General features: G+C 40.6%; 1 protein-coding gene across 3 annotated transcripts in view; it reads left to right on the top strand.

Annotated features, from left to right (window-relative positions):
• TBXAS1 (thromboxane A synthase 1) overlaps positions 1 to 26,946 on the top strand; it is a 238,005-nt gene that overhangs the window by 49,501 nt on the left and 161,558 nt on the right. For 2 of the 3 annotated variants that reach the window (XM_020997953.2, XM_078153401.1), the window contains 3 exons: positions 7,437 to 7,530; positions 10,102 to 10,154; positions 21,630 to 21,726. In XM_020997953.2, the coding sequence (XP_020853612.1) occupies positions 7,437 to 7,530; positions 10,102 to 10,154; positions 21,630 to 21,726 (244 nt within the window). Of the gene's footprint in view, positions 1 to 7,436; positions 7,531 to 10,101; positions 10,155 to 19,358; positions 19,382 to 21,629; positions 21,727 to 26,946 lie in introns of those variants that run through there. The other variant, XM_020997954.2, reaches the window with a different exon arrangement.

The following is a 26,946-nucleotide window of genomic DNA, read 5'->3' as shown; positions in this document are numbered from 1 at the left end:
CACAGAAGCTTTTCAGGAACACCACTTTTACATGAAGTGAGGGTCCCATGCATTTATTATCTGTTTTCCCATGGGTCAAGCATTGTCTGTGAGTTCTCTGGGTATCTCCTTCATCTTGGGGTATCTATTTCAGATGGCAAGAGTGGGGAACAAGTTTGTGTAGCTCTCCTAGTCTGGAATGCTATAAGTGCTGATGAAGATGATAAAGAATAATTTGGCTTCGGATAGCCATCCAGTATACTGTTTATTAAGTACCTGCTATACGCTAACTGGTTCGAATATTCCTTGTGTAGCTGGAGCTAGGTGGTGCACTGGTCTTGGAATCAGGAAGACTCATCTTCCTGAGTTCAAATCTTGCCTCAGACACTCACTAGCTGTGTAACCCTGGTCAAGTCACTTAACTCTGTTTGCCTCAGTTCTTTGCCTGTAAAATGAACTGGAGAAGGAAATGGCAAACCACTCCAGTACCCTTGCCAAGCAAACCCCATATGGCGTCACAAAGAGGCAAACATGGCTAAAATGACACGACTACAACAATTCCTTGGGTCACCTGTATTTGAATTTGCACTATTTGAAGTTATAACTATGTAAAACATGATCATTGGTTCCAACCCGGTGGAAATATGCAATGTGAATTCTAATCATGTGGTTACTTCAGGGGATTCATTATTTGCAATTTGTTAGGACCTAGCTGTACTATGTGCCAGGCACTGTGCTAAGCACTGGATATGCCCAAAAAAGACAAAAGGAGAATCGTGGAATGTCAATGCATTGCCCATAGCAGGTGCTTAATAAGTTGGTAAACTTGTTTGCTGAATCGAGAGCTGTGAAGAACATTTGAGATCTAGCCTAGCCTCCTCTTTTTTTTTTTTTACAAATAAGAAACTAAGGTTAAAAGGGATAAAATTATTTGCCAAAGGTATACAACTAATTAGTAGCAGGTCCAAGTCTAGAATTCAGGTTTCCCAGCTCTCATTCCAGGACTCTTTCTGTTATAGCACATTGCCTCCTCTTAACACCTGCACTGCAGAAGGAATAAGAATTTTGAAGGAACAGGGGAATTTTGTAGCATAGAACTCTTTGGGGAAAGATGGGCCCCAAGGGAAGTGTTGGGGAGGCTTTGGAGAGCCAGAGTATAACAGGAGGACTCTGGTGTATGAGAGGAGCATAGAAATAGAGATAGGAGGGAGTTGCACTTCTTTGCAAATGCATTCAGGTATTGTAAACTTCCTAGGGTAGGGCCAAATGTACAAACATCTATAAACCACATGTACCAGTGGTTAGGCAAAAATTGAAGGGGGAAGGGAAGGGCAATTTCCATCTGGGGAGGGGCAGTATCCAAATTGGGAGCTAAACAAAAATAATCCAAATGAGTACCGGGATCCCTTCAGAGGCCTGAAATCCAGTGAATCAAGCTGAATAAGGAGCCAGTTATAGGAAAAGAAATCAGTCCTAGAGGTCAATGCCAGATCAAAAGGCAAGATACAGGGTGTATTGGAGGAACTGCCTGCTTGACTCAAACCCTCTCCACAAAGCTTCGATCTTTTGTGATGATTATATACATTCCCGCACCCCGGCCAGTCTGTCTGCTCACTGTTCAGGCCAGCCTCGATCCTTCCAGAAACGTCACAGGGCCGGACACCAGGGTTCTCTGGTAACTGCAATCACTTCATCTACTGCTGAAAATGGTTTCCCCTTCAAGTCTTGCAAGTGGGAGCCCAGTTTTCTGATGCCCATATGAGTCTGTTCAGCTGAAAGCAGCCACAGTTCGGTGCTCGAGCTCATCCAAGCTCCTCTGTACCACTGCCGCATATTGGAAATGTCGGAGTTTTGTGCAGAAACACAAGCGGTATATTTGTAAATGGAGTCACATAATTAGAACATGGACTTGCATAACAATTAGCATGTGCAATTAGGCACAGACTTCTCGTCCTTTAATTAGACAATCAAGACATCTAATTACAAAATTAAGATGTAATCATGTGGCCCAAACTTGGTATATTTCTTTCTACCCATCAGAAATTACATTTAAAAAAAATTAATTCACCAGCAGAGAAGTGGAAAGGTGAAGATAGAAACCATTTTTTTAAAAAAAGGACAATCTAGTCAACCTCTCTAGGTCTCACTTTCCTCACTTGCAAAATGAGGGGTTGGACTAGATGATCTCAAAGATACCTTTCAACTTAGGTTATTCTCCCTTGGCCTTGTTAACACTTGAGCATGGCAAGGGTGATTGAAAATACACACTCACTCACACACACACACACATACACACACACACACACACACACACACACACACGATTTCAAAACAATTACCTTTAAGATGTGGTTAACCTTCAATAGCTAGTAAATGATGGTATAGAGAGTGTTCTGATTAAAAGGTCTCCTGGACTTACAAGCAGTACGAGGCATTAAATATAGACTAAGATCACTGAGAGATCATGGGATTTCTTTTCTTTCAAAGCACCCCAAATGCTTTATACTCACAATGTACCAGGCTTTGCTTAGCTCTTGCGACCTCCAGCACAGTCCACTTTTGATCCCCTAACCGGACCCCAACAATGACTTTGCATATGGCTGGCATTGACCTCTCCGTGTACCTGTTGCTTTCCCGTAGTAGAGTGGAGGATCCTTGGGGGCAGGCACAGTTTCAATTTTGTCTTTATATCCCCAGCACCTAGCACAGTGCCTGGCACATGGTAGACACATGATAAATACATGGGTTTAATTCCAACACTCCTGCAAAAAAGGTTAGGATCCAAACACTGGGCTATTTCTTTTTATGTAGTTCAATACCTCAATGCCATCAGTTCTCTGCATGCTGCTAACTATCCCGTTCGATGCTGTTATTGAATTAGCTAAGTTTTTCATTCACTAACTGGAGAACTAGGTGATTTGGATCCATCCCACAAGAGAGGCCAAATAGAGGCTGATGGTGGAGTCCAAGTTTCATAGCTGATTCTTTTCCTTCTTGTCTTTCTTTGGTTTTGTGTTTGATCACTTGAACTAAATTGAGGACTAGTTTATAAAACAAAAAACCTTACACTTTAGAAACTAGCTTCTTCTTTGCTTGGGGACTGTGCAAGGGCCAAAATGGGGATCAACCAAAATGTCATTCCTTTTTTTTTTTTTTTGGTGAGGCACTTGGGGTTAAGTGACTTGCCCAGAGTCACACAGCTAGGAAGTATTATGTGTTTTTGAACTCAGGTCCTCCTGAGTCTAGGGCTGGTGCTTTATCCACTGCACCACCTAGGTGCCCCTGAAAGGTCATTCTTGACCTGAGAGGAAACCATGGCACAGCGGAAAGGACCTTAAATGTGGATGGCAGAAGACCTGGATTTGACTCCTCACTCAGCCACCAACTAGCTACATCGATCTTAGACCTGTCACTCAACTTTCCTGAACATCAGTTTCTTTGCCTGACAAATGAATAAAGGATATCTCTGCTGTCCACTTCACAAAGTGAGCTAGAGAACCAAGTGAGACAGTGGATGTCAAAGTGCTTTCGGGACTATAAATTGTCACACAAATAGAATATCTTACTAGACTCTCAGAGTTGAAAGGGACCTCAGAGGTCATCTGGCTCACCCTGTGCCTGAGCATCCATCTCCTCCATAATCTCTCTCATTGCAAAGTCTTTATTTTCTTTGCGTGCAGTCTGATAACACATTAAGTTTTTCAGCTGTCATGGAACACTGATAATTCTTGAACTTGAAATCCAACGAACCACCTACATCATTTTTCACCTGAGCTGTTCAGCCACACTTTCTGTTTCATATACCTGTGTAGTTTTTTTAACCTCTGTGTAGGACTTTAGATATCATAAATATTATATTATAGGACATGATATATTATAAATTATATAATTCATATTATAAAATCTGTGATATTACATATAATATGGTATTATATATGCTATAATAGGTATTATTACACTATAGCATTAGAATGTTTTATATTGTCTCTACTGTAGTATATAACAGAGGCATCCAGTTGCTCAGTGGCCTGGCATCTGAAGATCTGAGTTCAAATCCAGCCTCGGATACTTCTTAGCTGTGTGACCCTGGGCAAGTCACTTAACCTCTGATTATCTGACAAAATGGATCCATTGGAGAAGAAGCTGGCAAACTATTCCAGTATCTTTGCCAAGAAAATCTCAAATGGAGCCACAAAGGGTTGGTTACAACTGAAACTACTGAACAACAAATAGTATGTAGCATTATCATATTTATTGTCGTTCAGTTATGTCAGCCATGTCCAGCTCTTTGTGACCCCATTTTGGAGGTTTCTTGGCAGAGATGCAGGAGTGGTTTGCCCTTTTCTTCTACAGCTTATTTGACAGATGAAGAACTGGGGCAAACAGGGTGAAGTGATTTGCCCAGGGTCACACAGCTAGGAAGTGTCTGAGGCCAGATTTGAACTCAGGAAGATGAGTTGTCTTGATTCTAAGCCTAGTGTTCTATCCACTGTGCCACCTAGCTGCCCCCAACACATCACACACAAACACATACTTACATAGACGTATAATATTTCCTTGACTCAGTCGACGGTTCTAATGTGTTGAGATATTTTTGGATCTCAACTTTGGCATTCACTCTCTAAATACCACCCCCCTCCATGTCCTTCATGTGTTTGATAAACATGCCATATATGCCTTCATCTAGCTCATTTGTAAAAATATTGAGCAGATTAAGGCCAAGGACAATGCTCTGTGGCACCCCACTAAAGACCATCTTTAAAATTGACTTACTTCACTACTTAATCCATCCAAATTCTCATCAGTGAGGTCCCAACTTATCCATACCTTGCTCTGTAGCTTGCAACCATATGCATACCTATGTGATTCTCTAAATCCAAGTGAAATCAAATCAATGCAAGCATTTAAGTGCCTACTATATGCCAGCCAATATAGAGGGTTTTCCTAACATGCCAAAGGCTTTCTTTTGACCATTACAGGGCTTAGGCTTTTGCTTGATTATCCCTCATTCTCTTTGCATGAACAGCCCTCATTCTCTTTGCATGAACAGCCCACCTCCCTTTCCTGTCACACATGTCCTTGATCATTTATTTTTTTTAATATTTTATTTTGATTTATCAACAATCACTTCCATAAGTTTTTGAGTTTTAAATTTTTCTCCCTCCCACTCCCCACCTCCATCCCCAAGATGGCACGTAATCTGATATAGCCTATACATATACATTCTTATTAAACATATTTTCACATTAGTGATGTTGTAAGTAAGAATTAGAACCAGTAGAAGGAACCACCAGAAAAGAGAAACAAAATACAACAAAAGAAAAAAACAGCAAATAGTATGCTTCGATCTGCATTCAAACTCCAGAGTTCTTTATTTGGATGTGGATAGCATTTTCCATCATGAGGCCTTTGGAGATTGTATTGCTGAAAGTCTATCAATATTAGTCATCATCCAATGTGGCTGTTACTGTGTACAATGTTCTCCTGGTTCTGCTCACTTCACTCAGCATCAGACCATACAAGTCTTTCCAGGTTTTTCTGAAGTCAGCCTGTTCACCATTTCTTTTTTTTTTTTTCAATTTTAAACTTTCAATTTTATTGATACTTTGTTTTAATGTTAAAATTTGTTTTTTTATAAAAAATTTTATTAATTTATTTTGATTTATCAACAATCACTTCCATATGCTTTTGAGTTGAAAATTTTTCTCCCCCTTCCTCCCCCCTACCCTCCCCAAGACAGTGCACAATCTGATATAGGCTTTACATTTACATACCCATTAAATATATTTTCACATTAGTGAAGTTGTAAGTAAAAATTAAAACCAATAGGAGGAACCATCAGAAAGATGAAACAAAGCTCAACAGAAGGTAAAAATAAGTGATAGCGATTCGACTTCCATAGTTCTTTCTTTGGATGCGGACAGCATTTTCCATCCCGAGGCCTCTGGAGATGTGTCTTAGATCCTTGTAATGCTGAGAAGGGTTCAGTTTAACATTCTTAGTCATTGCATAATGTGGCTATTATTGTGTACAAAGTCCTCTTGGTTCTGCTCACTTCACTCAGCATCAGACCATATAAGTCTTTCCAGGTTTTTCTGAAGTCAGCCTGTTCATCATTTCTTATAGCACAATAGTATTCCATTATATTCATATACCACAACTTGCTCAGCCATTCCCCAGTGGATGGGCATCCTCTCCATTTCCAATTCTTTGCCACCACAAAAAGAGCTGCTATGAATATTTTTGTACATGTGGGTCCTTTTCCCATTTGTTTGATCTCTTTGGGATATAGCCCTAGAAGTGCTATTGTTGGGTCAAAGAGTATGCACATTTTTATAGCCCTTTGGTCATAGTTCCAAATTGCTCTCCAAAATGATTGTAATCATTTATTTTTATTTAATTTTTTTATATCATTCCTTGGCTATAGCTTATCCTTGGTAATATGCTACAGCTACTCAGACCCACCATCTTCCTTCCATTGTACTTTGAGTCATTTGTAATTTTGAGGTTGTAGTGCTCCAGGTTCTGTGGCCCTACAGTAAATATGGAGAAATTTTCATAATGGAAAGATGGGCTCTTGTGTCAGTGAGTTGCTTATTTTTGTTTTTGTTTTTTTGTGAGGCAATTGGGGTTAAGTGGATTGCCCAAGGTCACACAGTGACTGTTAAGTATCTGAGCCTGGGTTTGAACTCAAGTCCTCCTGACTCCAGGGCTGGTGCTCTATCCACTGTGCCCCCTAGCTGCCCCAAGTGAGTTGCTTGTGATCATTAAAAATGTTGAGCAGTTTCCCAAACACAATGTAGCCAGCCCAGTCTCTTCTGGTTATTTAAGTGAGGTAGATGGACAAACTCAATGGCTGTCCATTCAAATGCATGACATAATCTAGGCAAGAAGCATCCTAGTGATAAAAATTTTAAAAAAAGAGAGAGAGAGAGAAAAGAAAGAAAGAAAAGCACATCAATGAATCCTTAAAAAATAAACAGAAGAGAGCAGAAGGAAGTTCAGATGGAGATACAGACAAGTGGAAGAGTGTTGAAACTACTGATAGATTCGAATTATATAAAAAATGTACATAATTGGCAAAGAACCCAACTGTATATAAAAGGAGTTCACTGTTTCATATATAAACCCTCTTTAAAAATTTTTCTTTCTTTATTGAAATGCTCATGTTTATTTGCATTTACCAAGTTCACAATAAAAAAGGAAATTAAAAAAATTAAATCCCTTACAGCTCTAAATTCAATTCAACAAACACTTATGATCCTGTGAATATTTTCCTTATTCCCTTAATAATTATGCAGCGTCATAATACAATAGCCCCTTTGTCTTTAGTTCCCAAGACCTCAGAAATTTTGCTCTCTGCAAAACCAATTCTTCCCCTTTACCCTGGGATATAGTGGTCTAGATGCAAATACTGATTTCTTGCCTTTGTTGTTTGTTTGATTTTCATTGCTCAGGTATTCCACTTCTGCATTTTCCAGCCTTGAAAAGGTGGGCATTAGACATCCCAAGCCTCTCCCTTTTATTGGCAACATGGCCTTCTTCCGACAGGTAAGGGAGATTGCCTTCCATACTTCTGCTTGATTAGTACTTGGCGGGGGGAGGGCGACATGATGGATATGGCTCTGTGTGGGATTTATACATGCCACCCTTGTATCAGAGACTCTAATGGAACTCTCTAGAGCTTTCACATATGCTCCTTGAAGCAAGGGTGAAGAAACAATTGCCAAAAAATAAAAACAAATCAGAGAAAACAAAATGGTTCTTGCATACCAATGAATGGAGAGATGAATAATGCAAACATCTGGCAGTTCTATTCCCTATACTCAAATTAGAGAGAAATGTTTTAGGGAAAAAATTATTGCAGCACTTTGTTGATAACACTAAGTAAACTCTGGCTCCTCCTCTTGGCCACATTGTCCATCCCTTCTCCTCCTCCTTCCCCTCCCCTCCTTCTCCTTCCCCTCCCCTATGTACGCAGATCTTTCCAAATTCTTTCAGAGTATGGTATTCTAGGTACCTTTTTTTACTTGCATGTAGTTTTTCTCTGATACATGGCATACCTTTCTGTGTGAGGCAGCATATTATTGTTGAGAGAATATTGGCCTAGAGTCAGGCCTTAGAAAGAGCACTAGATTTAGAATCAGAAGCCTGGGGTTTGTCATTTCCTAATGATCTTCAGCAGGTAACTTGTCAGAGCCTCATTTTCCTTGTTTTTGAATTGAGGGTTAAACTAAATAATAAAATAAATAAATAAAAACAAGACTGTAGGTTGATAAGGCATTTTATTTACATTTTCTCACTTAATAATCGTTTGATTGGAATAACAATATCTACACAGTTAGGAGGTATATAGGTCATAGGAAAGAAGGCTTTGGGTTTGATGGTTAAGCGGTTCTTTGTGGTCTGATAAGACGGGAAAGAAGGGGAAAGAGAAAAGCAAAAAAGGAAGCAGAAAGGAAGCTGGAACTACAATCCTATTGTTATTCCAATCAACCAATGAACAATTATTAAGCACCCAGGATGTGCCAGGCCCTGTGCTAACTGCTAGGGATGGAAAAACAGACAAATGAAATTATTATCAATGAGATAATAAATATTAAATCTTTGTCAACCTTAAGGTGTTTTATAAAGACTAGCTATTATCTCCATTTCAGAAATGAGGAAACTGAGGAGCCGACAGTCCAAGGTCTCTAGCAGTCATCAGAGCTGAGACCCACATTCATGTCTTCCAGCACCAAGACCTGACTGAGTCCAGGGCTGCTTCCACTTATCTCACAAGGGTTCTCCTAAACCCTTGGCAAACGCTGTCAAATGGGAAAAAAAAAGTTCTGATCCACAGTATTGGACTTCAAGTCCTCCTCAGATTAACTTGTATTGTACTTATTTATGGGGCAGCTAGGTGGCACAGTAGATAGAGTGCTGGCCCTGAAGTCAAGAAGACCTGAGTTCAAATTGGACCTCAAACACTAGCTGTGTGACTCAGGGCAAGTCACTGAAACCCTCTTTGCCTCAGTTTCCCCATCTGTAAACTGAGCTGGAGAAGGAAATGGCGTGTCTTCCAACACCAAGACCAACTGAGTCCAGGCCTGCTTCCGCTTCTAAGTGTTTTCCTAAACCTTAAAGTGCCAACCCCAAATGGGGCTGTGAAGAGTCTGACACAACCAATAGACTAGACAACAAATACTTATTTCTGTGATTTGTTTTATCTTTCTCCTGCCATTCTTCCAACTGCTACCTCCCCCACCCCCACCCCCAAACAGAATGTGAGGCCTTTGGGGGCAGGGACTGCGTCATTCTATTCCCAGAGTTAGCAATGATTTGCACATAGTAGGTGCTTAATAAGTGTTTATTAACCTGAACTAATTTTAATTACTCTGACTTTTTTCTTGAATTTTTGGGTTTTTTTACTAATGTAAGGTACCACCCCTTTTTTCTTCTTCAAAAAAGTCTTTTGGGACACCCTGTTTAAACAGTTTGTTTGCTGAAAGAGGAGGTTCTGTATGCAGTCCTCTGGACAGTCTGTGTGTCTCCACAACACTTCATATGGACTGTTTCTTCACAAGCTGAGTTCATCCTTTTTCCTGACACAGACTATCAGGACAGCTAATTAGAGAATTATCCTCTTCCAGCAGCCAACTGTTCACACAGGGAAGGGGCAGCACCTGAAAGTGAGCAACGGAACACTATAAATAAGATTTGAGGAGAGTTAGATAAATGATTGCACAGTTCTTAAGCAAGTATTTTAGCAGAATAGTGAAGAACATACTCATTACAGGTAACAGAATACAAGCTACTTGAGGGCAGGGGCCAGCATACAGTAGATGCTTAATAAATGCTTGTTGCTTGCTTGATTCAAATATTTATCTCATTCATCAAAATCAATGCTACAGGAGCCCTACCTGGCAAACTATTAAGTTCTTTTTGCTCATGAAAACAGTAGAATTTCACTTCTTTGAAAGTATTCTATAATAAACTTTTCATTATTTCAGACTGGCTTCCTTCTTCACCTCTCTCCATCTCCCTGCCCCCCCCACTATAGACTTTGAATTATTGCTATTTCACTCTCTTTTGTTATTGTAATTATAATGACATATTTTTGGGGCTTTGTGCTTTTTGTAGGGTTTTTGGGAAAGTCATATGGAGCTGATAAGGACATATGGACCACTGTGTGGGTAAGACAGAAACATCATCCTTTTACTATTTCATCTTATGTAGTTAATAGCCCAGAAATAGGGCAGGAATTCCAAGAATCAGTACTTTGGATTTTTAAATATCTACAGAATATTCACCAAGTGTTTGAGCTGTAAAAGTCACTCAGAGAGGAAATGGAACATCAAAATCACCATCATACCCCCCTCCCCTCTTTAAATAGAGGCCAACTCTTAGTCCTAAGAAAGGCTAGAGAGGGTCAGACCTATATTTTATCTCATATCTAAAGGTATAACAAAGAAGTGCTATTATTAACCCCATTTTTACAATGGGAAAATTGAAGCTAAAGGGACCAAAGTGACTCATAGCTAACTTTGGGAGCCAAGGACAGGTACATCAAAATACCACTAATGGCAGTCAACTGAAAAAGAAAAATAATTGTATTAGAAATGGCTTCGGGAAACACATCCTAAAATATGGAAGATGGTCAAGGTGAGAAGAGAATTAACTTCCAGGAGATCAGAATCTGGAGATGTGGAGGGAATCTATGAGAGGAAGCAGGCCAGAAACCTCAAGGAAGATGCGTGGGAGGCCAGTTACAGAAGTTGAGGTTAGATTGTGGGGCAGATGGGAAGCACATTCCAAGTTCATGGACCATAGACATAGGAGGATGTAGCCTGTAAAAATGAATATGTCAATATATCCATTAATTTATCTGGAACGTGAATAAATGCCTGAGGCATTCAACAAATATTTTCTTGAATTGAATCAAACTGTCTATCCTGACTTCCCGAAAGAGAGGATGCATAATTCCTTGTTTAAAAACAGTGAAGAGGCCTTATGGAATTCCAGGTGTGGAAGGGTTTGGAAATCTGACAGGAAAAAAAATATTTGGCATCCTGGTAGCTTTTTCTTGCTCTGACTAAGTTTCTAAGTGCATTTTCTGGTTTTCTTTTTCACTTCTCTTCTTTCTTTCTCATCTTCTTTCCTATCCAGTCAGATCCCATGAGGCCTCCTGGTCACCAAATTAGGAGACTTCTTCTCCGTCGTCTTTCTCCTTGACCATATGCACCAGCTGACAGGAGAGACCATTCTAATTCTTCCTAAAACATCTTATTCTTACCTATTTATCAAAGTAGACGCAACAAGGTTTCTACCTGGAAACACATTTTATTTATGTAGTAGTTCACATAATTGGCGTCCATGATAGCACACTTTTCAATTTCATATTGTTTCTTCTTCTCTTTATATTTCCTCTCTCCTCTTCATTCCCCTTCCCACACTCAAAATGTTAGAATTCCCCAAGATGATAAGCCCTTGGCCCACTTCTATGTGGATAGCTTTAACTGGGTGGATAACTCCCAAATCAATATCTCTAGCCCAGGCCCTTGTTTGAAACTGTAGTCCCCTTCCTGTTGCATACATATGTCTGCCTGTATGGTCCATTGGTACTTCAAACTCCACATGGCTAAAAGCAAACTTACTGTCTCTCCCAAACCAGTTCATCTTCCTGATTTTCTTGTTACTGTTAATGATAGCATCATTCTTTTGGTCACCCATGACCAAATCTAAAGTTAGATTCTGAGATGATTTCTTGTGTGACCAACTTCCCCCTTTCTATTGTACCCTATATTCAATTATCACCAAATCCTTAATAACCTTTGCATCCATAGCTGTCTACTGTCCACAGAGCCACCACCCAAGTTCAAACCTTTATGATATTGCATCTGGACTGTTGTAGTAACCATCTAACTAGTCTCTTTGCCTCAATCTAGGCTTCACCTTACAATCAGGCTCAGTGACATTTGGACTAGACTTTGGAGCCTAGCTCAGGAAGGGTCTCTTGTTCTGTTTTCCAATTCAAGCTGATTTGAATTTTGCCTTTGGCTGCACTTTATGATTTAATGATAAATACAACCCTACTGACTTTGGACTTCACTTCTGTTCCACCTATCAGCATCTTTATTCTCCTGCCACCTCCACACCAGAGTCCCTGTCTCAAAGACAAAGAGAATTCCAATCAGCAATACCCATTCCCGGCCATTAAAAAAATGATGGCCCCTTACAGCCTATAACATAAAGTCCAAACTTAGTCTGGTGTTCAAGGCCCATCACAAACTGACTTGAGCATTTCTAGCCTTGACACTACTCCCCATTCAAACTCAATATTCCAGCCAACATAGATGGCTTATTATTTCTTGTTCATGCTATCAAACCCCGCAAACTCCAGTTTGAAACAGAGTCTGTTCTAAGAAAGAGACAAACAAAATTAGGGTGTGTGTGTCCACTCTTTAATTTCTCTCAAGCTGGCTTGACATGCATTGTATGGGAGTTCAGTCCAAAACTGGGCCCCCCTAAGGGGAGCACTTCAGAATTGGCTCAGTTTGGGGAATGAGGGTACAGGGTTATATGCCCTTCAAAGAGTAGGTGTTCCCAAGGGATGCCAATCAACTCTTGATTGGTCAACACACTGGGAGGTGGATTATATTAAAATGAGGGTCACTTAAACCCGGTCAAAGAGACATCAATTTCCATATCACTTGTCTTGACAACATGGAGGAATCAACATTCTCCCAGACCTGTCTGGGCAACATAATGAACAGGAATAGACTCATTTAGATTAAATCTTAATATCCTTCTGAAGAAGAACTGAACTTTGAAAGAAAGGAGGATGGATAAGCTGAGTCTCCAAGATAATAATTACCAAGAAAAATAATTTTTTTACAATGCCTTGTACCATTCTACATCCATGACTTTTCTCAGGCCATATCCCTTTTCTAGCATAAACTCTGCCTCCCCCTGGTCCTTATTTACAAAGATTCTCTTCTTTCAAGGCTCAGCTCAAATATCACCTCTTCCATGGCGCCCTCCCCAATTGCCCCCCATCCAAAAGTGATCTCTGAATATTTTACATTGCTTATATGACACTTTTCATATTTGGTATTAGAGGTATTTATCAGTCAATAAGCATTTATTAAGTACCTATCATGTGTCAGATCCTGCCCTAAGCACTGGGGTACATGATTTTACCTCTTTCCTAGACTGAAAGCTCTATGAGGGTGGGATAATGACCTTATATATTTTTCATATAGGATCATAGGCAATATAGAGCTGGAAAGGAGCTTAGAGGAAAGTGTCAGAAGTAAGATTTGAACTCAGGTCTTCTCCTTCTTCTTCTTCTTGTTCTTGTTCTTCTTCTTCTTCTTCTTCTTCTTCTTCTTCTTCTTCTTCTTCTTCTTCTTCTTCTTCTTCTGCTTCTGCTTCTGCTTCTTCTTCTGCAATTGGGGTTAAGTGACTTGCCCAGGGTCACACAGCTAGTAAGTGTCAAGTGTCTGGTCTGAAACCAGATTTGAACTCAAGTCCTCCTGACTCCAGGGCCATTGCTCTATCTACTGCACCATCTAACTGCCCCTATGAACTCAGGTCTTCATGACTTCAGCATTTTACTTATTCCAATATGCTTCGTCTTTCCCATATGACATTCACACGCAAGGTGCTCAATAACTTCTTATTTAATCTAATTTTTTTTTTTGCTTTTTGGTGAGGTAATTGGGGTTAAGTGACTTGCCCAGGGTTACACAGCTAGTAAGTGTCAAGTGTCTGAGACCAGATTTTAACTCTTAATCTAAATTTAAATCACCTTCATGCCATGAACACCACCCACGAGGGAGAAGGTAAGCAAAATCTTTCTGCCTAGTAATGTTACACATAGGGGTTTTGGCATGTATCAATGTCGCAGAGATCCGGCAGGCCATCTATATGTTGGAAATCATTGTTTCAAAAAGGGATTGGCACAGAACTATTTGTCTTGTTCACAGTGGAATAAGACTGAATGTAAAAAAAAATTTGGTTATAAAGATAAGTTAAAATGCACATACAATTGAACCCCAAATGGCTTAATTGGCAGCTGTGAATAGACAGTTTTAATTTAATTTTGGTTTTTTTTCCCTTTCTTTCCTCTCTCTTGATGAAAATAAAAATGAAGGCCCCTTACAGTCTATAGGATAAAGTCCAAACTTCTTAGTCTGGCGTTCAAGGCCCATCACAAACTGACCTGAACATTTCTAGCCTTGACACTACTCCTCATTCAAACCCTATACTCCAGCCAACATAGACCACTTATTATTCCTTGTTCAGGCTGTCGAACCCCAATTTGAAACAGAGTCTGTTCTAAGAAAGAGACAAAACGAAAATCCTTTTCTTCGTTACTGGGTTCTTGTTTCCCCAGAATAAACAATGTTTTCGATCTCTGACCTGAGAGGGGTCATTCAAGAAAAAGGCTTTATTTTGGAGACCCCTCCATGCCCAACTGGGGGCAGTTAAGTAACTCAGTGGATAAAGTGCCAGGCCTGGAGTCAGGAAGCCTCATTTTCCTGAGTTCAAATCTGGCCTCAGATACTTACTAACTGGGTGACCCTGTGCAAATTAGTTAACATGATTTGCCTCAATTTCCTCATCTGTAAAATGAGCTGGAAGGCATGGCAAACACTCCTATATCTTTGCCAAGAAAACCCCAAATGGGATCACAAAGAGTCAGACAATGGCTAACAATCATGCCCAACTTATATCACCATTTTCCCTGAAGCACAGTATTAACTGTGAATTTGGCTGTGTCTTCCTGGGAAAGAGAAAAGTTCTCCCAGAGCCTGGCTTCTGGGAACCACTTCCCTCAAGTGGCTTCTGCTTGGATTCTCAGAACAGTGCAGAGCTCTTTCAATTTCTTATTTTTTCTAACATCACTTGAATAATCCGAATGGCACCTCAGTATCTGATGTTGTATGTGAAAGTGTTGGTTTCCTTGACAGCAAGATGTCAAGTCAACTTTTCAGTTTTAATTAAGTCAATACTTTTTATCCCTTTCATGGAGAAAAAAACCAACCAAACAAAACACAAAAACAACCCAAACTCAATTCATTTTAAACCATCTAGAACAATTTTAGGTGAGGTTCTGCAGATCCAAATATCACCCTCTACCCACCCCTACTCACATGCCTAGCCCTTCCTGCTCTTCTTCCAACAGCCAGGCATACAATTTACAGAATCATTTGATGACCACTCTAGAGCTGGGACGCACTGCAGAAGCCATCTATTCCAACTCCCCTCCTTTTTCCAGGTGTGAAAACTGAGGCTTGAGAAGGTTGAGTAACTTGTCTAAGATTACACAAGTAAAGAACGAAGTCAGGATTCGAACGCAAGTCCTTTGCTTACAGAATCAGTGCTTCTTCTTCTTATAAAGAGAAGTCCCAAGGCTAACACAGACTTGGAAATATTGGTTCCTTTTCCTTGTCCTGTGGTCCAAATTACTCTTGGATTTGGTAGCTGTGCCCTATTTTTATGAAGCTCAACAGGATTACACCAATGTTCAATTTGGGGAAGGGACTTTATTAGGAATAAGACACACTTTTTTCCAGCAAAAGAATTTCCCCTGTCTTTGCTTTGCACTCCTTCTTAGACCACATTTTTTTTGGGGGGAGGCTAGGCAATGGGGTTAAATGACTTGGCCAGGGTCACAAAGCTAGTAAGTATTATGTGTCTGAGGCCGCATTTGAACTCAGGTCCTCCTGAATCCAGGGCCAGTGCTCTATCCACCGCACCACCTAACTACCCCCCTTAGGCTGTATTTTAAACAGACTTCCTTCTATTCTAAAGTAAAAATCTATTCTGCATCTTAGACCACATTTATTCCAGAGTCTTTCAGATTGTGGACTACCAGCTAACGTTGTTGTTGTTCTGCTGTGTCTGACTCTTTGTGACCCCATTTGAGATTTTCCTGGCAAAGATACTGGAGTGGTCTGCTATTTCCTTCTCCAGCTCATTTTACAGGTGAGGAAACTGAGGCAAACAGGGTTAAGTGACTTGCCCAGGGTCACACAGCTAGTGAGTCACTGAGGTGGGATTTGAACTCAGGTGTTCCTGATTCCAGGTCCAGAGCTCTATCCACTACCCCTCCTAGCTGCCCCTAACTTTGGTTTTCTTGGTTGAAATAAATGGATCGTTTGGAACCTGACTGTTACAACAGTGACGGCTGCCTAATTAGTACTATGTAGAACCTAGCCTACGTCTGATGATATGATGCCCCACTAAAAATAGTGCTCTATGTAAGGTGTTATTTTAATGTTAGAGCAGGGACGGACCTTAAAAATGAATCACACAACCCATCTCTTTATTTTACACACCAGGAAATGTAAGCCCACTGTAGTCACTCAGTGAGTTGAGGGCATAGTCAGGACTTAAATTCAGGTCTCCTGACATTCAATCAAAGTGTAGTACACTGATAATGATAATGATTATGATAGCTAACATTTACAGAACACCTACCATATGCCAGGCACTGCGCTAAAGCTCTTTACAATTATTATTTCATCTGATCTTCACAACAACCCTGGAAAGTTTCTAATTTTTATCACCATTTTACAAATGAGGAAACTGAGGCAAACAGAAGTTAAGTGACTTGCCCAAGGTCACGCAGCCAGTAAGTGTCTAAGGTTGTATTTGAATTCAGGTCTTTCTGACTCCAGGCTCAGTGCTCTCTCCATTGTGCCACCTAGCACTGAGGCACAAAACATCCCAAACAGAGATCACGTTCTCACCTCTACGCATCTTAGTACCTAGGGACCAAAAGCTCAAATTTAAAATGGTTGCTATAAAACAGCCATCTCCCCAAATTAAGACTGGAGGCTCTTTCTGGCTCTGGGAGTCCTTTACTCTCTTCACAGAGTCCCGCTAAGCTCACTGCTGGCTGTGGCATAGCTGATAGACAAGTCACACTCCCTTGCTTACATCACCTAGTATCTCAGCTGCTGAGCTGGGTCAAGCCCGTCTCCCCACACTTGACTAACGCTGCTACTAGAAGAATCTGTTACGAACTGCAGTTGCCAGACCTCTGCTAGCTCTTTGGACTGGTTGGAAATCACAAGATTGTAGTTTGGTCTATTCATTCTTTTATATTTGTGCATCTAAGATCAAGAAAGAAGAAATACAATGGATGTAGAAGAAAGAGGTGTCACGCATTCACAGGGACATGGCACCCAAATGGGGGTTTTGTCACCTAGCTGGTCATAGGAATTCTTATCTCACTTGTCATATCTTTTGTGTGCCCACTTATTTCCAGCTCAGTGACCAATTAAAAGGCTTTTTGTCACCAGACAATAAGATGCCAAGACATATGATAGGAGGCTATCGTTACAAGTTCTGAAGCATATAGGGAACATGCCATCACACATTTCCAGAAGCAGGCTCACCAAGCCTCCATGTGGATTGGCAAGCAGAGCTTGCGGGGAAGGCTCTAAGGACATGGCCCTACCTCCTTGACCAGTCCCTCCATTATGGGAGTTCAAAATAATTTCAAGAGGGAAAACGTTCTCCCAATTGATTGAATGAGGAAAGACCCTATGTAAGAAATGGTGCCTGAGCTGTGCTTGCAAGTAAGCTCAGGATGTTACAGGGTGGAGGGAAAGAAGGAGTTCTCTCCAGTCTCCCTGGTTCTATGATGATGAATTCATTGGAATCTAATATCCATTGCTATCCTGGCAGCTGCTGCTATGCTTCATGGCCCATGAAAAGAATAATTTCCTGTTTCCCAAGGGAAACGGTAAAGACATTGTTGAAGGGGTGACCTTTTGGTAAAGTTTTACTTAGGCACCTCAAATGAAAATTTACATCCCTGGCTGCCATGCAGTCAACAGGGGTTGATTATATCCAACACCAGAACTACCACTAATGATAACTAGCCCTTTGCTAAGTTCCTGATACGAAGCATTTTGTTCAGTTTAGTGCAGAGTCACAAATACAATTCTACAAAATCTAATTTAAGGCGACATGACTGTGTTTTTTCAGTCCATATCTGAGTTCTAGACTCCCCTGGCACTAACTAGGACTTCTCCCACTTCAATAATCAAGTCACAAATAGACATTTCAAAAGCCATTCATGGCAAGTCCCACGAAAGTGGATTTGATGGAAGACTCTTTAATCCTGACTGCCTGTGGCCCAAAGACCATTGCTGCTACTTCAAGAGGAGGCAGAATTGGTTCAATTCCATTGAAACAACGTCCTGGAGCATTCCCTATGACCTGACCCAAATGCACATGAGTAGCCTGACCTTGGTTTTAAACTCTGAACCCGACTCTAACTGTTTCTGATTCTGACTTTGGCCCTCACTTCCCACGACCCAGTGCTATTTCCTGGCCTGTTCTTAGACTTCCTGACCAACAGTCATCAGTGTTCCACAGATAACATGACCTGTCTCCTCTTTACTTGTCATGTTCCTTCCCAGAACCATCTCCTACAGTTTGTGTCCTTGTTCCTGTGACGTGCTGTGGTGGAACAGGTCTGCCTCAAGGGCAGAGGAGTGAACTCAGCTGACATCATCAATCAGATATGCAGCTCTGGCTGAATCTGGAACATAGTTTCATCATTGCTCAGCTCCCCATTTTTGGTGTGATGTGTGTCTGTGTTCTAAAATAACACAATAAGACAAGTATGGACCACACAGACAAGCAAAAGAACACACACACACACACACACACACACACACACACACACACACACACACACACCCCATTGGTGGGGATGGCCCCCTTCACCAGAAGATTGGTAAAGCAATAAACTAAGAGACAGGTGACAAATATTCAAAAACCCAGATCCTCACAGGTGCCCCACCGTGCTGCTCCCACAAATACTACCCCCATACATTCTGCTCACCACCATGTATCGGCTGATCTGAGAGGGTGCCAGTGTTACTTCTAGCAATTGGGACCAGACCAGTGATTTCATCCACACAGATTGGCAAATCCACTTTGGAGCAGGGGAGTGTTTAAGAGGGTCTTTTAGCTGAATTGGAACCAGGTCAGGTCTCTAGAGTTGGCAACTTGGAATTACCCTATATCATAGTTTTGCTCCCAAAAGAGGTGTGACCAACCAAGGGGAAGATGGGTCAGAAGTCTCATGCTGATTAGTAGGAGGATTAGGTCGGAAGAGTTGGGGAGACCCAGAATGCCAAAAACACCACCACCAACAATAAAAAAGACTACTCCACTCACACAAAAAAAAATTAATTTAGCAAAACCTTTGTGATGTTCCTTCTCATTTGTCCACCCAGACCCTGACTTAACAAAGCAAAGTTTCTTTCTCAGGAGTAACTCATTATACAATGACAGAGATCATTGCAATTTAGATCTCTTACATTTCCCCCTTTCTTTAGCTTAGAAGCTGAACACCTACCTTGATGCTGAGAATGGAAGACTGATTTAAGTAAGACAATGAGGCTGTGACTGTAACAGTGTACGTGTGCTGCTGCTTATACTTGCCAACACACACACACACACACACACACACACACACACACACACATCTCTAGCCTCAAAGAATCCATATAGCATGTGGACACTAACATTTAGGGACAGCCAAATTATGATTTGAATGCTGCCTGATCTCCTACCTCCCCCACTAGCTGCCATCTAACTAATAATTTAGTAACCTGACATTTTTGCATCAGCAACTTTGCCTTATAAGCTGTTCTTCATGTTTATGATTCTTGCTGTGAAAAAAAATTACTTCCCTAACATCTGTTCTGAATTTGTTTTTTCTTTAATTTTATTTATCTACTCACTGTTGAATTCAATTTGAGCCAAGAACAATAACTTGAATTGGAATCTTCAGTGTCATTCAGGTTTTTATATGCTCCAATAAATCTCTTAATTACTCTTTTTATTGTTATGAGACACGCACATACATATATACATACATACATATACATATATACATTCATATACATACATGGGTTGGTTTATAGCATACCTCTACCTGTCTCTCTGGGGTGGGCAATCGGTTTTTATTAACTAAATTAAAAGCTAGATATATTTAATGGCATTTGGGGGCTGTTTTCATTGGTTTTTCCCATAAACCCTAGAGTTTTCCTCTTGCTGGACAACTCCTCTGTCTAATCAAGGTATTACTTTGTAGACAGTCTCACTGTTAAGCAGGATGCTTAGATACTTCACAGCCTCACAAATTGATTACTTATAAAGGACCTTAGAGTTATTAGTCTGATCCCCTCATTTTGCTGTTGAGGAGACTTAGGTCCAGAGAAATTAAGTGACTCCCTCAAGGTCACTCAGGTAATAAATGACAGAGCTAGGATTTGAAAGGGAGGTTCTATAGGGTTTTTTAATGAGGCCCGTCACCTACTGTCCTACTTTAGGGAGTCTGTCATGCAAACAAATGAAGATGAGAAGCCCAAGAAGTTGAATTAGGCTCATAGCTCCAGAAGGAAACTTAGAGATCATCTTGTCGAGTTTTCTCATTTTAAAGATGGGGAAACTGACATATGGAGAAACCATGTGACTTGCTAGTTAGTGTAAAAACCACGCTTTGGAACCCAGGTCCTCTGGCCCCCAGTTCAATAGTCTTTCTACCACAGCATCTTGATGGAGCAAGGCTGGAAAACCCAAGTGGAAATTCTGCCTGAGAAACCCTGTTTGGGTATAGCCAACCCCAGTGGTTTCCCACATGTAGAGGTATGGGCTATAGGAAGATCCTATAAGAAATAAAACATGTTGGGGCAGCTAGGTGGTGCAGTGGATAGAGCACCAGCCCTGAATCAGGAGGACCTGAGTTCAAATCCGGCCTCAGACCAAACACTTGACACTAGCTGTGTGACCCTGGGCAAGTCACTTAACCCCAATTGCCTAAAAAAGAAAAGAAAGAAAGAAAACTCATTATTGGAGGCAGATTTTAAAATGGAGCTTTAGAGATTTGCTCACATCTCAGAGGAAACTTCCCAGCTTGCCATTCCCTCCAGATCATGGAGGAAAACCATCTTATACCATCCCCTCACATGGATGTCATGGGCTTGCCTCTGCCACTTACTAGATGAGTTTAGATTCAGATCTAAAGTCCTCTACCCATCATGTCCTCCTTAGACAGTCTGTCAGGCAAACAAACAAAGATGAGATGCCTAAAAGCCCAAATTAGGCTTATGGATCTGGAAGAGAACTGAAGAAGTCATCTAGTCCAGCCTGTTAAATATACAGATAAGGAACTGAGGTCTAGAGAGTTTGGGAGGCTTGCCAAAGTAACCATGATTCAAACAAGGCTCCCTAATTCCAAATCTAGTGCTATTCTCACTGCACTGTAATTAGTTTCTCTGTGACTCAGTTTCCTCATCTGTAAAATGAGACAGTTGGCTTAGGGAATACCTAAGGCCCTTGCTAGCTCTAAATTTAAGACCCTATGATCCATGTGGAAAAGAGGACAGGAACATTTCACTTTATCTGCTACTTGGGAAGGCACACGCGTATGTGTGTGTGTGTGTGTGTGTGTGTGTGTGTGTGTGTGTGTGTTAGCTGGGTTGATGCACTCAAGATGAGTGGAATATGTACTTGGTAACCTTTGGGTACCAGCCCCTTTCCTTTTTCTCCTCTACCCCTAAAGATGGTCATGACTCCCAGCCTGAGATCTGTTGATCTAAAGCTATCATCATTTGATTCCTTTCTCCCAGGTACTATCTTGGCCGTCGGATGTACATTGTGGTGTATGAGCCACAAATGATCAAAGAGATTTTGGTGAAAAACTTCAGCAACTTCACCAACAGAATGGTATGTGGTTTTCGTTCTACACATGGTGTGATCTGGAGAAGCATTTAAAAAAAAAACTTCAAGTCTGAGCTAAATAAATCAACTGATCTTTCCTGCCTAATTTGGTTCTGATTCAATTCAATTAAAATATGAGCTCTTGAATGAGTTCAGATATGAAAAGGACAAAAACACAAAGACAGAAAAGTCATGCAAATCTGTAAAAATTGTATATACAAAGTCTGACACCCAGGATGAACTGAAATGAGTTTGGAAATATTTAAAAGACTAAAACATGCTGGTGATGACTCAAATAGCATTTTGTTTAAAGCTACAGAATGAGAGATTCAGAGCCAGAAGAGGAATCAAAGCAACTGAAGCCCAGAAAGGTTAGGTAATCTGCCCAAGGTCATACATGACCCATACAACCTAATTCCCCCATTTCCAAATCCAACACTTTATTCCATCAGTTCTGTTTTGGAACAAGAAGAATGAGGAGTTACGGGCTGAGTGTTCAGGAAATATGACATATAATACAACCTTTACTATTTACTTCACAGGATTGTTGTGAGCCTCAAATGAGGTAATATATGTAAAGTGCTTTTCAAACATTAAAGCACTTACACAAACATCTCCTATCATTGCAACCAGCCAGCATCAGCATCAGCATCCTCTTCATTATATAGAAAAGAATGTGGTCATCATTAGTACAAACATGGGTTCACTAAAAACAAAATCATGCCACCTTTTTTGATGGGTGACAAGGGAAATGTCATAGATATAGTAGTGTATCCATATTTCAGCAAAACATTTGATAAAAATTCCCAGGACCTCTTTGTATGCAAGAGAGTAAAACATGTAAAGGATACTAATGCCATTAAATGCATTTTTAGTGGTCGAACATTCATTTCCAAGCAGTGTTGACTTGTCAATGTGATATCGGTGAGGTCTTTTACAGTGCCATCATGCTCTCTTTGGCCCTCTCCTGTTCAACATTTTTATCAGTGACTTAGATGAAGACACAGAAAGCATGCTTATTACATTTGCAGATGACCCAAGGCTGAGAGGCAGAGCTAATGTGATAGATAACAGAATCAAGATTCAAAATGATCTCAACAGTCTGAAATGCTGAGCTGGAACCAGACACATGAAATTTGACTGTGAAAAATGTACACCCTTATATTCAGTTTAACAAATCAATCACAGAACTACTAATAGCAGTTTGAAAAAAAGCTGGAGGTTTCATTTGACCATAAGCTTAATTTGAACTAAGAGTGTGTTATATATTTTGTGTGGACTTCTCTATGTATGTATTGTATCACTGTCGTACAGTAGAATGTATGTAAAGCCCTTGAGGTCAGGAACTGTTATGTTTTTGTCTTTATATCTCCCTTGCTCACAACAATGCCTTATATAAAGATGATTCATCAATGTATGCTGAATTGAATTGAACCAAGTCCCAAAAAGAAGGTGAGAAAATGTCTAACTTTGTGAGAAGCAATGGTTCTTTACCTGGGGTCCACCAACCTGTGAATAAATTTCAAGGGGTCCATGATCTTGAATGGGAAAAAAAATTCATCTTGATTTTCATGAACATCCAACTGAAATTTAGCATTTCCTTAAATTATGATTTAAAAAAATATTCTTAGAAGGGGTCCGTTTATGGCACAAAAAGAGTTAAGAACCCCTAGTGTAGAGAGCACAGAGAGAATTCCTCAGATAGCGGTCATTAAAGGTTCAGTGACCAGAGAGCGTTCAAACCACACTAGGTTGACCTAAGTGTTTCGGGGAACTGTAGATAGTAAACCATTATTGTGGCAGTGGCAGCTGCCTACTCAGTGGGCCCAGCCCCCAGCTACTCACAACTGATCAGGTTGACCAGGGAAGGCGAGATAAAGAGAAAGTAGTTGGAGACCACAAAAACAGCCAGTCTCCTGGTGATCCGCTCAAGATTAGGCAGCCTAAGCAACACTGAGCAAGACGGTGATGAGGCAGATTTCAAATAGGTTTCAAATGGCTATTCTGTTTCTCTCCTGTCCAGAAACTAAGTTCAGGAGTCAAGGAAGCTCGAAGACTTGGACCATTCGGAATCGTAAACATTGTGACCATCAAGAGATCTATCTTGGGGTGGGTCTTATTTGGAACTATGACTGTAACGAAGCTTTGATTTTTTTTAAGTAGGAGCACTTAATACCTAAGGAAACATAAACTACTGGGTAATATTAATGTTATATCTTAAAGAGATCTTAGAGATGGTCTAATTCAGTGGTTCCAAACTCAAATAGAAGTTGTTGTTGAGTCGTGTCCGGCTCTTTGTGACTCTATTTGGGGTTTTCTTGGCAAAGATACTACAGTGGTTTGCTATTTCCTTCTCCAGTTCATTTTATAGATGAAGAAACTGGGACAAACAGGATTAAGTGACTTGCCCAGGGTCACGCAGCCATGGTCAAATTTGAACTCGGGTCTTCCTGTCTCTAGGCCCAGTCCTCTTTCCACTGCACCACCTAGCTGCCCAAATAGAAATCGGGGCTGCTAAATCATTATAAGGATCCCCACTAGCTGCATATTGCCTGTGTTTTTATTTTTATTTTTGTTAAATATTTTCCAATTATATCTCAATCTGGTACCAGTTCACTTGGGGATGTCGTAGGTCACATACAGCCTGCATTTCTGACATCTTTGATCTAGTCCATTCTTTTTAAATTTAAGGAAAGTGAAGCCAAGAGAGATTTAGTAGTAGGAGCAATCAGTAATAGGAGAGGAATGAGAGTAGCGGTGGTGGTGGTGGTGGTGGTAGTGTTTTCATTGTTCAATCATTTTTTTCAGTCATATCTGACTCTTTGGCAAAGTTACTAGAGTGGTTTGCTATTCCCTTCTCCAGCTCATTTTACAGAGGGGGAAACTGAGGCAAACAGGGTTAAGTGACTTGTCCAGGGTCACACAACTAGTAAGCGTCTGAGGCTGGATTTGAACTCATGTCTTCCTGACTCTAGGCCCACGCTCTATCCACTACACCACCTAGGGGCCCCACAACTACCATTTATATAACGCTTTAAGGTTTATGAAGTGCTTTGCATATGCTATTTTACTTGGTCCTGACAATAACCCTGTATGCTATCAAGGTGCTTTTATTATCCCCATTTTACAGCTGAGGAAACTGAAGCTGAGAGAGGGTAAGGGACTTGCTCAGGGTCACACAGCTAGTGTGTTTGAGGCAAGATTTGAACTCAGGTCTTCCAAGCTCTGGACTCACTGAGCTGCCTAAAAATAAACTGTCCCAGGCCACAGTGCTTACAATTCAGAATGTTCTAAGTCTTCAAGCTAATTTCCTGTTTGTGACAAAGGTTTCTCCAAACCCGTAGTAACTGGTTTAAAAAATAGCCATCAATGTGGAATTTTTTTAATGTTTCAAAAATCAAAGTAAATTCTGTCTCTTGTTCATTTGCTTATTTACTGACTCATAGAACTCCTGCACTTGAGTAAGCCATGATTTTCCCTTACGTAAACCATGTTGCCATTTCTCCAACAGGTAATGTTTGTTTAAGTGTTCAGTGATCCTATACATTATTACAAATGCATTCATTCAGCATGCATTTACTGAGCACCTGCTTTGTTCAAAGAGTTTACATCTCTTGTTATATTTAGAAAAATCCAACTGTATTAGTCAGATAAATCTTTTGGTTTTTTTTTAATCTGACCTGTGATTTCATCAGTATGGGAAGCTCCTACCAATGCAAACTGGCACCATCTCTGCAATTTGTAGTCTTAGAGAGCTGCTCGGGGCCCTGAGAGGTTAATTGACTTTGCCCAGGGTCACACAGCCAGTTTTTAGAGAGAGGACTTCAACCCAGATGTTTCTGCGTCCAAGGCCGGCTCTTTATCCACTCCACCTGGCTGCCTTTTCTGATAAATCATGCTGTAAAATAATTAAAAGCCACTCTTTCTATTTGTTGGCAGACAGAAGTATCTCCCTCTGCTAGGTTCATTAGAGTATAACTAAACTTATGGATGTGACTGATATACCATAGGATTGCCTCTTCAACATGGTTCTTGAGCATCAAGCTTTGCCTCAAGCAACTCATCGATCCATTTTCTAAACCCCGAGCACAGCTAGACATCTTTCCCTTTTGAGGATGATGTCAAGAAGAGGGACTACCAGGTTCAGCCCCAAGTCATCCCTTTGGTCCTACCTATGGGATAGACCCCAGACCTGAACTAATATGATGGTTCTTGCTACCCCCTACTCACAAATCCATTTGTCTCTGGCTCCTTTCAGCCTAATTCCCAAGATCCATCTTGGTCTGTTTTTTGAAAGCTCCCCCTGGACTTCCCCTCGATATCTTCATTACTTCCTGTCAGTGTTCCCTGGTGATGGAATCACAAGTTATATTTGACCCCAGATCAATCTACTTAGCATTTATAGAGTCTCTGTTACCATGGTACTTTGGCATTGGGCTATTTTTATTCAGACATCATTTCTTCCTGTTATCTTTCACCATAGGGTACTTAGTAGGAGAGGCAATATGGCCTTCTTTACCACTGAAGAATCCATGTAGAGGTGTCAAGTACTACATTGGGCCCAAACCAGGTTACAATGTAATTGGGAAACATTTAACAAGATAAAAAAAATATACAATTGAACAGAGATGATGTTAATATATGGTTTCCTAAGTCAAAAGTCACTTAAAGGGATCCTTACACACACCTCTGATCTACTCCAATCCCCTCATTTTGTGGATAAGGAAATTGAGGGCCAGAGGGATAAAGTGACTTTTCTTAAGATCACAGAGGTACCAAGTGGGAGAGCCAGGATATTAATATGGCTTCTCAGTCCAAATTCATTGGTCTTTCCATTTGAAAATGATACCCAGTATTGGGTAGGTGATGGGAATGATGCTAACTGCTATCAGCATTAGCTATTAGCAACTGGCCCAGGTTAGGTAAGTCTTTTTGTTGGGGGAGGAGAAAATGCTCCCCATCAATCAGTTGAATTGCTGGTGTGGAAGGGGACTATGACATGCATTATGTATTATGCTATGAAATACGATACATGTAAATAACAAGATGATACAGTAATGAAAATAAATAACAATAAGAGTGTAGTATTTGCATGGCACTTTAGAGTTTATAATGGAAAGCATTTCACATCCTTTACCTTGCTGGATCCTCACAACATCTTATTATCGTCGTTTAGTCGTTTTCAGTTGTGTCCAACTCTTCATGGCCCAATTTGGAGTTTTCTTG

Source organism: Phascolarctos cinereus, unplaced genomic scaffold, assembly GCF_003287225.1.
Source record: "Phascolarctos cinereus isolate Bilbo 61053 unplaced genomic scaffold, phaCin_HiC Scaffold_1;HRSCAF=81, whole genome shotgun sequence".
Classification (NCBI taxonomy): domain Eukaryota; kingdom Metazoa; phylum Chordata; class Mammalia; order Diprotodontia; family Phascolarctidae; genus Phascolarctos; species Phascolarctos cinereus.
The sequence above is the reverse complement of the archived record's forward strand: the minus strand, read 5'-3'. Positions and strand labels throughout refer to the sequence as shown.